The sequence below is a fragment of the Orcinus orca genome, chromosome 13 (assembly GCF_937001465.1).
Source record: "Orcinus orca chromosome 13, mOrcOrc1.1, whole genome shotgun sequence".
NCBI classification, from domain to species: Eukaryota; Metazoa; Chordata; class Mammalia; order Artiodactyla; family Delphinidae; genus Orcinus; species Orcinus orca.
Window position 1 is genome coordinate 60,691,846 of NC_064571.1, and position 12,851 is coordinate 60,704,696.

General features: G+C 39.3%; 1 protein-coding gene across 1 annotated transcript in view; it reads right to left on the bottom strand.

Annotated features, from left to right (window-relative positions):
• The window catches only part of ARHGEF33 (Rho guanine nucleotide exchange factor 33), an 84,509-nt gene that overhangs the window by 38,429 nt on the left and 33,229 nt on the right, over positions 1 to 12,851 (bottom strand). Inside the window, exons 5-9 of the mRNA XM_049696471.1 lie at positions 9,845 to 10,009; positions 9,401 to 9,522; positions 8,371 to 8,513; positions 5,807 to 5,866; positions 4,753 to 4,977 (exon numbers count right to left, since the gene is read on the bottom strand). Of these exons, the coding sequence (XP_049552428.1) occupies positions 4,753 to 4,977; positions 5,807 to 5,866; positions 8,371 to 8,513; positions 9,401 to 9,522; positions 9,845 to 10,009 (715 nt within the window). The remainder of the gene's footprint in view (positions 1 to 4,752; positions 4,978 to 5,806; positions 5,867 to 8,370; positions 8,514 to 9,400; positions 9,523 to 9,844; positions 10,010 to 12,851) is intronic.

Below are 12,851 nucleotides of genomic sequence, written 5' to 3' on the forward strand. Positions count from 1 at the left end.
AAATCGGCTGAGAAGCAGAAAGGCTCAAGGATTGGAGGCACCAAGGCACCACAGAACGTACAAATAAGGGGCAATGCTGTAAACAGGAGAAATAGTCCACATAAAGTGCAATTGATCCTCCAGCTCCCCATCCCCATGCCAGATGGCTTCCTCATTTCCACCCGATGGGAAATGAGAACAATTAAACTAGAGAAGCCTGAGTCTCTGGTATCTGAGCTAACATTAGACATAGTAGAGGGCAGAGTTAAGATGCTTAAATGAAAACAAAGGGACTCAGAGAAGGCTTGCATAGGGAACAGTCAGACTCCTCTCAGCCTCTTGCGCTGCAGGTCCCAGAATGCCAGCAGCCAGACTTACACTGTCCAGGCAGGAGAGGGGAGAACCTTCCACTGGAGAAACTGAACTGCCCAAGTGAAAAAGATCTACAAACACTGACATAAAGAGGTCACCTATCAAAAAGGTAATTTGCCACCTGTTTAGCAGATAATGAAGCCCACTTATTGATAAGCTTAACCAACACAGAATTTTCAGGTTTTTTTAAATTTAGGGCCTTTTTCTTGGATATAAATAATTAGCTAAGAATCCTCAGACATTTAATCAATCTTACATCATAAAAGAAAGAGAAGGAAAAAGTATATACACATATTTTTAAAAGGAGGAGGGGGACTTCCCTGGTGGTCCAACGGTTAAGACTCTGTGCTCCCAATTCCTGGGGCCCGGGTTCGATCCCTGGTCAGGGAACTAGTTCCCGCATGCCACAACTAAGAGCCCACGTGCCGCAACTAAAGATCATGCATGCCACAACTAAAAAATCTTGCCAGCCACAATAAAGATCCCATGTGCTGCAACTAAGAGCTGGAACAGCCAAATAACAACAAAAAAATTTTGTAAAGGGACTTCCCTGGTGGTGCAGTGGTTAAGAATCTGCCTGCCAGTGCAGGGGACACGTGTCCAATCCCTGGTCCAGGAAGATCCCACATGCCATGGAGCAACTAAGTCCGTGCACTGCAACTACTGAGCCTGCGCTCTAGAGCCCTTGAGCCACAACTACTGAGCCCATGTGCCACAACTACTGCAGCCCTTGCACCTAGAGCTGGTGCTCCACAACAAGAGAAACCACCGCAATGAGAAGCCTGCGCACCGCAAAGAAGAGTAGCCCCCGCTCACCACAACCAGAGAAAGCCCATGTGCAGCAACGAAGACCCAATGCAACTAAGAATAAATAATAAATAAATAAATAAATAAATAAATGTGTGCTTTAAAAAAAAAAAGGAGGAACCGTAAGTAAACAGAGACAATGCAGGAAACAAAAGAAAACTTTTAAAAAAAAATCTTATGGTTAATATCCTCAAAGAGTTACCAAAAAAGTTCTAGCCATTTAATAATGACAGTACCCTATTTTTTTAGAAAAGAACAATCCAAAAAAAGAAGAAACTTTTTGGCATTTTTAAAAACAGATAAAAGAGTAGAAGATAAATTCAAGGAAATCTGTCCACCCACCTCTGCTCTCCTCCCACCCCAAGAAAGAGACATACTGAAAAAGATGGTAACAGGGAAAATCAATCTAGGAGATCTAACATCAAATTAGTAGAAGTTTCAGAGGAAAGAAAGAAAATGAATGAGAAGACATTATCAAATTAAGAATAGAAAGAAAAAAAAAATACCAGGACATGTATTTCCAGAAGAAAGGGCCCATTGCACTCAGTATAATTAATGAAAAAGACTCATATCATTGTAAGGTGTACCACATCACTGTGAAACTTTAGCACACCAAAGATAAAGAGAAGGTCCTAAAAGTTACCAGAGAGAAAAATCAGGTAATGTGCAAAGGACTGGGGATTAGAATGGTATTCGACTTTTCATTAGCAACATTAGAAGTTAGAAGACAATGGAACAATTGCTTCAAAATGGTAAAGGAAGATGATTTTATATTCAGCTAAATAAACTATCAACGAATTACATGGATGCTACCAGACTTTGTGTTCCATCAAAACAAGGAGTAAACCAAGAAACCAAGAAGGATATGCAAAAAACTCCACAAAACCCCAAATAGGAATCTAACATAGGAGAAATTTGAAGGAAATTCCCAGGAAGACTGAGAAGTCGCAGGAGCGCAGCAGTGCAATGAGGCAGCATGGAGTAGGATGACAGAGGTCTCTAGGGCAAACGTTTTTGTAAAAAATGTGAATGATAGATTTTCTGTTACACTGCTAAGAAAAATTAAAGAAGACCTATATAAAAGGAGATATATACCACGTTCCTCAACTGGAACATCAGTACTGTCAAGAGGTCAATTCTCTACTAATCGGAATAAAAAGAATATAGAGTCTAGACCCACCCGTATATGATCACTTGACTTTCCCTATTCAGTTCAATGTGGAAAGGAAGGTATTTTCAATAAATGGAGCTGAAGCAGCTGAATAGCCATATGGGAAAAAAATGAACCTACACTCGCACCACATGTCAAAATTTATTCAAGATAAGTCACAGACCTAAATGTGAAAGCTAAAACTATAAAGAGTGTATAAGAAAACATACTAGAATATCTTTGTAACCTTAGAATAGGCAAAAAATTTCTTGGAAGGACGCATAAGTCTCAAGCTATTTTAAAAGTTTAATGTTGATAAATTGAACATCATTAAAATTAAAAACATCTGTTATCGAAAGACTTGAGAAAGGGAAAAGGTAAGCCAGAGAATGGTCTCAACATGTCTGTCTGACAGAGAACTCATATTCAAAATATATTAAGAAATCCTACTAATAGAGAATAAAAAGATAACCCAGTTTAAAAATTGGATAAAGGACTTAAATAGTACTTCATAAAAGAAATTATACAAATAGCCAATAAGCATATGAAAAGATGCTCAACATCATTAGTCCTCAGGTAAGTGCAAGTTAAAATTACAATATGGGGACTTCCCTGGTGGCTCAGTGGTTAAGAATCCACCTGCTAATGCAGGGGACACGGGTTCGAGCCCTGGTCTGGGAAGATCCCACATGCCACGGAGCAACTAAGCTCATGTGCCACAACTACTAAGCCTGCGCTCTAGAGCCCACGAGCCACAACTACTGAGCCCGCATGCTTCAACTACTGAAGCCTGTGCATCTAGAGCCCGTGCTTGGCAACAAGAGAAGCCACCGCAATGAGAAGCCCGCGCACCGCAGCGAAGAGTAGCCCCCGCTCGCCGCAACCAGAGAAAGCCCATGTGCAGCAGTTAAGAGTCAGTGCAGCCAAAAAAATCTACAATATGATAGCAGGACACATCCACAAGCATGGTTCAAATTTAAAGGCTGGTCATACTGAATATTGAGAAGGATGTGAAGCAACTGGAACTTTCATTCATTGCTGCTAAGAGTATAAAATGTTCCAACCATTTTGGTGAACTGCTTGACAATTCCTTTTAAACTTAAACATAATCCTATTCTATAATCTAGATATTCCACCTGTACAGGAATATTCATGGCAGCTTGCTTTATAATAGCCCTAAACTGGAAACAATCCATATGTCCAGTATCAGGAGAATGGAAAAATTATGGTAAATTTATTCAATATGATTAATAAAAAGGAATAAACTATTGAATGAATTACACACAACACATTATGTTGAGAGGAAGAGGCCAGACACAAGACTATATATTGTAATATTCCATTTATATGGAGTCAAGAACAGACACAACTAATTTATGGTGACAGAAGTCAGAGTAGTTGTTCTGTGGGTGGATAGTGCCTGGAAAGGTGCATGTGAGAACATTCTGGTGGTAATATTTCTATTATTAGAAATATTAATATATTTATTATACAGGTCTATGTATCATGACCTGGGTAGTGATCACAAGGGGGACAGTGAGCTTAAGCTTAAGCTTTGTGAATTTTACTCCATGTAAATTAACCATCAATAAAGTATTGATAGAAAAATAGAAGCATGAACTCTTTTTAAAACATGGAAGCAAGCACCAGAAAAAACTGTCAAAAGAATTTAAAGTGGTTGTTATTGGTCTTCATAATAAACCTTTTAGTATTATTTAATTTTTCATGTATTTTATAATAAAAAAAATTTTTAATTACCTCCCATAAAACAGAGGGCTATACCATTGTCAGACATATATCAATAGTAAGTGCTCAGTGATGATTTATGATTTGAAGGAAAGGAAAGAGGGAAAAAAGGAGGAAGGGAGAACAGACCTTATTGCAGTGCTTGGTGTTTTGGTGGTGGACTCCTGATACAAGATTCGTATATTGAACATTCCCTATCACTGAATAAATAGATCACAAAATTCTGCCCTCTTCTCCACTAACCTTATGCCATTTTTACAAAGCACTACATTACTAAATGTCGTGGATACCCAGAATCAAGGTGGTGGTCCCAGTCGGCCATGTGACCTCAGGTGAGTCCCTTCACCTCTCAAGACTTTAGTTTTTTCATCTCAAAAGTAGACCAGAGGCTGGGTGGTCTCACAGGTCCACTGCATCTAAATTGCCCCTTGGGGGCTTCCCTGGTGGCGCAGTGGTTGAGAGTTCGCCTGCCGATGCAGGGGACGTGGGTTCCTGCCCCAGTCAGGGAAGATCCCACATGCCACAGAGCGGCTGGGCCCGTGAGCCATGGCCGCTGAGCCGGCTGGGCCCATGAGCCATGGCCACTGAGCCTGCGCGTCCAGAGCCTGTGCTCCGCAGCGGGAGAGGCCACAACAGTGAGAGGCCCGCGTACCGCAAAAAAAAATATAATAAAAAATAAATTGCCCCTTGGGACTTACCAGCTAAAGAGGTTTCACATAAAATGTTTTCCAAGGAGCTGTGTCTGCCCTGGCCAGCTTCCTTGAGTTTATCTGGGTGGTCTTTCGTGACATATTCTTCACCCCATTCTTTACTATCCTTTGGCTGCCTCCACACACCAGGTGGAAGATGGCCCTTGTGTTGGATATCAGCCGAGAGGCAAGTCTTAAGGTTTTCTTCTGCTTCTGGAGTTGTTGGGTTCATTCCTGAAAAATAACGTCTGCCATCAAGTTCTGATCGTTTAAAGATTATATTTGTTACGAACTCTTAAATATTATGCCTCTGCTTGGGTACAATTATCCCTTGAGGATTAAATATATCAATTAAGGATTAAAAGCCTCCACAATTGCAAAGCATCACCTTTTTCTGTTTGTGGTCTATGTTCTCACTCTTTGTACACAGTCTCTACTGAATAAGGACTTTTAAAAAATAAATTTATAAAATAATGTAACTAACTTATAATAGTATGTATTGACTCCTCATACCTGCTGCCTCTCAGGTGAGCACACCAGGGAAGAAAATACAGAAAGAGGAGGAAGAAGGGTGCCAAACACAATGTCTTATTTTGGAATTTGTCCTTCTTGGCCTTAATGATGGTAAGTTTCCCAAAGGCAGGAGGAAGGGAGGGAGGGAAGATGAAATAATTTATAAAATTCTGGTGAATTATCTCTTAAATAAACAACTTTTTAAATTACATAAACTATAAGGTGTGTGGTCCACAGAACACTTATGTCATGCTACCTACACCTGTGAGTTCTCAGCAAGTGTAAATTCATTGGTAACTAAAAGGAGACCAAAGGAACCAAGAATACTGGTTTTGTCTTAAACTTCTCTGCCCCTTCTCTCTCTTTGGGTTTCACTGAGTCACCAACCTAGTCCAGCACACGTCTTGGAATCTTAGTAACCATAGTGCTTTACCTCGCTTGGGTTCTTTCATGCCTGGTTTGGGACTTAGGGAGTAGAAACAGGGAAGGTAGAAGAAGGGAAAGGGGGGAATTGCTAGAAGAAAAGAGAACTCAGAGAAGAGCCACTCACCAGGACCCATCATGCCCTTCACATTGCTATCTGCTACATGCATGGATCTGGCCTCTTGAGCTGCGGAAGAAGGAAAGCTTTCAGTCAGTATTCATTTCACTATCATAGACTGGCACCTGCTATGAGCTAGGAACAGGGATAGACTCACAGAGCTTACCTTTGACTGGGGGAGCCAGAGCAGTTAAAAAAGAAAAAAGAGAATTACAATATAGTATGATAAGTACTATTTTCCCATTTGTAAAAAGATATAATAAGTGGTACTTAACGCATAGATAACCCTAAGAATTAAATCAGATAACATTTCTAAACTGCACACAGCAAGAGTTAATTATTGCCTAACTATGATGATGAGGATGGTAATGCTGAGCAGAGCCAAAACGATGCATTTAAAATGTAAGGCAGACCCTGTCAAGCCTCTGCTCAGCCCTCCAACAGCTTCCCATTTCAGTGCGAAGGCCCAAGATCTTAGATTGATCTTAAGGCCCTGAAATACCTGCCCCCTCCCCTGCCTGATATTTTTCTTTCTTTAAAAAAAAACCAAAAAACCCACATCTCCTATTGTCTCCCTGTTCATTCTGCTTTAGCCCCACTGGTCTTCTTGCTATTGCTTGGGCACATCAGTTATGTTCCTACCAGGACCTTGGGGCTGTTCCCTTCCCTCCACCTGATATCCATAAACTAACTTTCTCACTTCCTTCAGGTCTTTACCTGGCACCCTCTCTAAAATTACACCTCTGTTTCCTTATTTGTCATCACATCTAACATACTACGTATTTTATTTGTCTTGTTCATTGTCTGCTTCCTTCAGAACAAGAACTCCAAGAGGGAAGGACTTTTTGTTGTTTTGTTCATTATGAAATCCCACCACCTAAATCAGTGCCTGGGGTGGATGGATGGATAGAAGGAAGGGTAGTGGGACGGCTACACCTTGACTGCAACCTCATGAGAGACCTTGAGCCAGAGGCACCCAGCTAAGCTGTGCACAGATTCCTGACTCAGAAAAACTGACATAATGAATGTTTGCTATTTTAAGATACTGAATTTGGGGTCAGTAGTTAACAATGGCACCATTTTATAATTAACAGTGGGTAAGCCAACGCTTTCTAAAAGTTTGGTCCTTCGACCCTGAGTTTTAACATAACCTACCACCGATTGTATCCAGAATGTCTTAACTACAGCACATTATCCCCAAATTTCTGTAGTAACTCAGTAGAATAAACTATATTATATAAGCCATACCCATATAACAAGGAAGAAAGGAGAATTTGCCACCAAACAGCGAGTTTAAATCCACCTGGGCACTTTGGAAATATAACTTTTTTTTTTTTTTTTTGCAAATATAACTTTTAATCTTTTATCTTGTGAACATGGTCAGCTGCCCCAGGCTTGACATTGATCTGACCTCTACCTTCCAAGTCCATTCTATATTCTTCCCTAACAAGATCATCCTTTTATGTCATGCTCTCTATGACACGGAGCAAAGAAAGTAGGACGACCTGTGATGAACCCACTCCCCAGATGGATCAAATGAGTTTTCCCAGGCTGTACCTATTGAGTCTCTAAAATAAACTACTCAAATGGGTAAAAAATAAAAATAAAAAAACAAATCTGTACTTTAAAGTTAATACCTATTAAAAGCCACTTGATTAGGAGTTTGAAATTCAGTTATCCAAAGCACATTTATTGTCTTTGAATATATGAGCCACATTGTTTCTTAAGCCATAAGGGTAGAAAACCACCAGTGCTGCCCTTGAGGAGCTTACAATTGATCTAGAAGTCACTGAGCCTCTTTTGGAGACTTTCGACATGAGACCAGAATAAGAGGAAAATTCACCCAATGTTAATATCTACATTCATACTCCTTCGTATAAGGTGCTTGCTAGACATTGTTTAGGATACAAAGATGTAGCAAACATGTAATCGAACATGGTTAACGACATCGCTTGGAAAGCCAGTCTCTTCAGTACTGCCACATGCAATTATTTGCTAACATCTGTTCCATCATCCCAGATCAGGGATGTGCCTGTGGCTGTTTCAGCCCACAAACAACACCAGATCAGTTTTCCAGACAAAGGGGAGTACAGAGTTAGATTGTTGCTGACATCACTGTCTGCCAGTTAGAGCAGATATGAATTTCTCATATCCGTGAAAACTTGGCTGAAAAAAAAAGGAGAACACACAATTTTATGTCTATGCAGAGAGACAAGGATTGAGAATAATGTAGAAAAGAAAACAATTTATTAGAGTGAATAATTTAAAAATTTTTTCTCCTATGGCTGATATAGTATTATTGTGCAGTAAGTTATTTCCAATCCATTTGAAACTTAGAATACCCAGATTAGTATTTTCCCCCAAAAGAAAATCTTTTAAAATTGGGCAGACTCTCCCCATCTCTTAGATCCCCTGGATTCTTCTACATTCCAGTTACAAAAGGAAAAATTCTGAGCAATACACCATTTTCCTCTAATAAGGATGGATGATGTAAGCCTATTCTCAACGTTACTTAAGCCCTAGGAACCAAGGAAGAACTACTTGGCTAATTCAGTATGGTGTGTGAACTGTACCTTTTTCATAGGCCTGAGAAGGCAAAAGGTTTGTAAAGTCTTCACTTGGAAGAACAGGTTCAGGGATGTTGATGGAACGGAAAGGACTTCCTTGTGCTTGAGCAGGTCCGGCCTGTGAGCCATGTTCTTCTTTTTGAGTTTTCCTAAGGAAGGAAAACAAAGGATCTTAATACATGATGGGGTAAGAAGAGAGCAAGTTCAGAATAGGTCAAGGAAACTTCTGAACCCTACAAAATTGCTGTTTTTATAAGTTAAAAACAGTTAAATACTAGCAGTTTGCATGACTCATTACCAAAGCTGGAGAAAAAAAATCAAACATCTACAAATCACCTTCTAATTGTAATATCTATATTCATATTTTTCTGTTACTGGCTTCCCTGTGGTCAAGACCTTCACAGAGTTTACAGCGGTGTCAGTTTGCTTGGGATGATTTACATTCTCTTCACAAACCAACACAAAGGTAGCAGGAAGGAGCAGGTCCTCAACTGAAAACAATGAACCATTCTCCAGGGTCACACACATATTATTTCTATTTTAAACCTGATAATATTAAAACATATAACAAAGAAGATTATGTCTGTTTATTGGTGAAGCTTTACTTGATTCAACCTGGTGGAGAGATTGCTTAACATAAATTTATTTTCAATGATCAAAGTCAAATAATAGTATTAGAGAAATTTCAGAAAACTAATAAAGAAAGAAAATCACTGGTGACCCCACTATCTTAACACAGTCGTAATTTAAATATATCTTTCTAGTTGTTATTTTACATGTTTTTACAGTTGAAATTAAATTCTACATGGCACTTTACATCCTTTTCATTTAACTTCCTATTGTATTAAGTGCGTTTTCTATTACCATTCATTTTTAGTATTAACCAACTTTTATGCTGCATAACCTCCATCACACGCTGGCCCATGGAGCCCAGTGGCCAGCTGTACACCAAGAGTGGGGAAGGTGTTCCTGGTGCCTTTGTACAAGCCGCTGCTTATGGGTTTGCCTTTGGTCAATTTTTTGGTCAGACACTCACTTGGCTTTAACTTTTCGAGATTCTCTTCGCTTTTCCTGTTGAAGCTGTTCAATTTTCTGTTGCATTTCTTCTTGTTTGGAAGTAATGGCCTGGATCATTGACATGGCATTGCTCAACTCTTCCTAAAAAATAAGAATTGATATGTATTTAACCTGGTATATGAAGTAAAAGTATATAACATGATATCTAGTACACAGTAAGCTTTTAATACATACTTGTTGAATCAATGAATGAGAGATAACGATTTTACTTCTATTGTAGCTTCTAATTTTAACACAGAGATCCAAGAAAGTAAAAACATGATATAGATATTTTTCCATGAAAATTAGTGAATGGGTCAGAGGAATACTCTTGTATTTGGTTGCTAGGCAAAAAGGCAAGTTTTCTACTTCTGTTACTAAGACCAGGAATCTCTCTTCAGCAGGGAAATAGAGAGGGGCCCACCTTAAAATAGTTCAATGAATTCTTCATCTCAGTAACTTTTTCTTCCATGGAACATTTGCAGCTCTTAACCTTCTCTTCCAAAGCATATTCTCCATGTTGAATTCTTGACAGTTCTTGCATTGCTTCTGTGAAGCCAGTTTTGAGTTCAGAGGCTAGAGCCTGCAACTAAATAATACACAAAGAGTGAATTCAGTTTGCTATAAATTATTATAAATGGTATCACTGACACCTCGGACGTTTCTCTTGTTTGAGAAATCAGGCTCTTGAACATGTGCAGAACTCATTTACTAGAAGACTAAAGTTTGGACAACTTAAGGAAACCTTGGCCCCATTCATCTAGGAAAAAGAGGATCTTCTTTATATCACACATGCTGAAGTTTGATAGTGACAGGAAAGCAAGCAATTTTAATTAAGTTGGCAAGTGCTTCTGCAAGCTACTATTTATTCTCACACTTTTGATTAAAAAGAGATTTACTTGAAAAGCAACATATGCGTGTGAAAGACAGTGTCGATCTGTAACTCTTCAAATTCCATGAAAGAAGGGATGTTGAAGAAATTCAGATATTTTTTCCTTAAAAAATGAAACGATAAAAAGAGTAATAATTAAGCATATCTGAATATTTCTTTGAAAGGGAATAAGTTGTTTTTTTTTTTAAATATTCTTGGATGATATCATGGAAAAGGAGATAATGGTATTTCCAGTGGCAGGAAATAGCTACAACAGTAGAAGTTCAGCACATTGATAGTGATGTGAATCATCTTCAGCCATCAAGCCCAGTTGTGTAGGAATGCACACTGGATTTTTATTGTCAACTTCCAACCATGAAAAGGGTGTCAATTTTGGAGTCAGACAGGGTATAAATCCTAGCATTCTCCTACAAGTACTAAAACCCCAGCCAAGCTGGTTAACCTCTTTGTAGCAGTTTCCTCATTCATAAAATAGCTGTGATAACATTTCACTAGGCTGTCTTGAGAATTAAATGAGTAAATGTAGGTAAGGTACCTGCCACAGCATATGCTTGATACATAAAATGTGTTCAAGAAATTTTAATTCTTTTCCCCCTTTAAGTAGCAAATCAGAAAGTTAAGCACAAACAGAAATGTGGAGAAAATGGAGCACTTCTAAAGTTCAGTTTTATTTATTTTTATTTATTTATTTATTTATTTTTTTTTGCGGTACGCGGGCCTCTCACTGTTGTGGCCTCTCCCGTTGCAGAGCACAGGCTGCAGACGCGCAGGCTCAGCGGCCATGGCTCACGGGCCCAGCTGCTCCGCGGCATGTGGGATCTTCCCAGACCAGGGCGTGAACCCGTGTGCCCTGCATCGGCAGGCAGACTCTCAACCGCTGCGCCACCAGGGAAGCCCCAGTTTTATTTATTGAATAAATGAAAAAAGCATTTTCAACAGACAGAAAGTTAAGATAATAATAACAATAAGATAATAATAACATTACTTTCATAATATTTATGATCTTACACTCTGCTAAGCAGAGGAATGCTTAGCTCCAGATTGCTTTTTACAACAGAACTTTTTAGAAGGTTTACTCTACAATTAAAAGTATCCACCAAGTATGCTTATTTTAAAGGGATGGAAATTAAAGTCCAGTACCTTAACAAAATTTCTTCAAATGTATATATCTAAACACTTTTAGAACCTGATTATCCAAATGGTTCCAACTTGCAGTGGCATCTCCAATTATAAGAAGACTTACTCTCCTACACCGTATTTTCAAAATATAGGGTTTTGTGGTTCACTGTGCTTCACAAAGTTTTCTTTCGAGGGCTAGGAGGAGGGGGAAATATGAGGAACCAAAGAGGTCATTCTGAGGGAAAAAGCACGCCCTGTCAAGTGTTTGGAGCTGAAAGATTGGGAAACAACGTGAGCAATCTGTTTTTCATTCCAGTCATTTTTAATTTTAATTAATCTCTGTGATGGATTTCGGCACATGTCCTAATTCAGTTGTCATGATGGATTAAATCACCAGATCAACTACATTTGATCTGGTAATTTTTATTATATAAATTCATCTTCTGTGAGCAAAATGAAATCGATGACCATATAAAATCAAAGCAAAACCTAGGCAAGTTTTAAAATTGAAGGAAGGAAGCCTGAGATTCACTCACATTTCCTGCTTGAAAAAAAAAAAGGGAACCACTTTCCAACAGAAATAGGTTTCATTTTCACTGCTCCCTTAGGTGGATGTGTGGAGTTTTCCCCAGGAGGCAAAAGGAAGCAGCAGAGCCCTGGGGAAAGGATTTTCCTCACCTGTAGAACCCCAGTTCTCAAAAAATTAAGAATTATCAATACATTTCACTAACAGCCAGGTTGTATAGGGACTTTGGGAATTCTGAAACCATTTAGAGCTATGAGCCCATTTCCTTTCCATGTATTACTTTGAGCTCCCTAGATACCTGCCACTGAAGTAACACTACTGCTTTATAAACAGCTTCACAACCACTGATCAGCCAGGGAGTGGATGCCATAGTGAATACAATCACACACCTGAGACAACAGGTCATTTTTAAGGTGCTTGGGGCTCTTAAAATCTTTAGCTGCTACAGACTGGTTTTCTGGTACCAACTAGCCATTCATTTGTGAATAAAAAAATACTCTGAAGACATGGACTTGTCTTTTTCTGCTCTCTCTGCAGCTTTCTTATTTGACAGCCCGCAGCCCACCCCCAGGATTAGAAATGGGTGTCTACCTTGTTCTCCAGCGAGTTGAACACGTTCCTCATCTCGTTGATTTTTTCATGAAGCTGCTCTAGAGAGGTTATGATCCCTCCATCCTGCCGCTGGAGGCGGGCTCCCACTGGAGGCAGGTGCAGGGAAGACTTGTACTTCGAAGCCTACGGTCCACAGAGGGCATCTTAGGCTCAAAGAAATAGGGGAGGGGAGTCCGAATTCTTCCTATTTCATGCTCTTAATTTCTGTCTCTCAATTTCTTTTACTTTCTTGGCTTCTTAACTCTTCTCAAGATGAATTTTAGTCAATGTCTTCCCATTTTT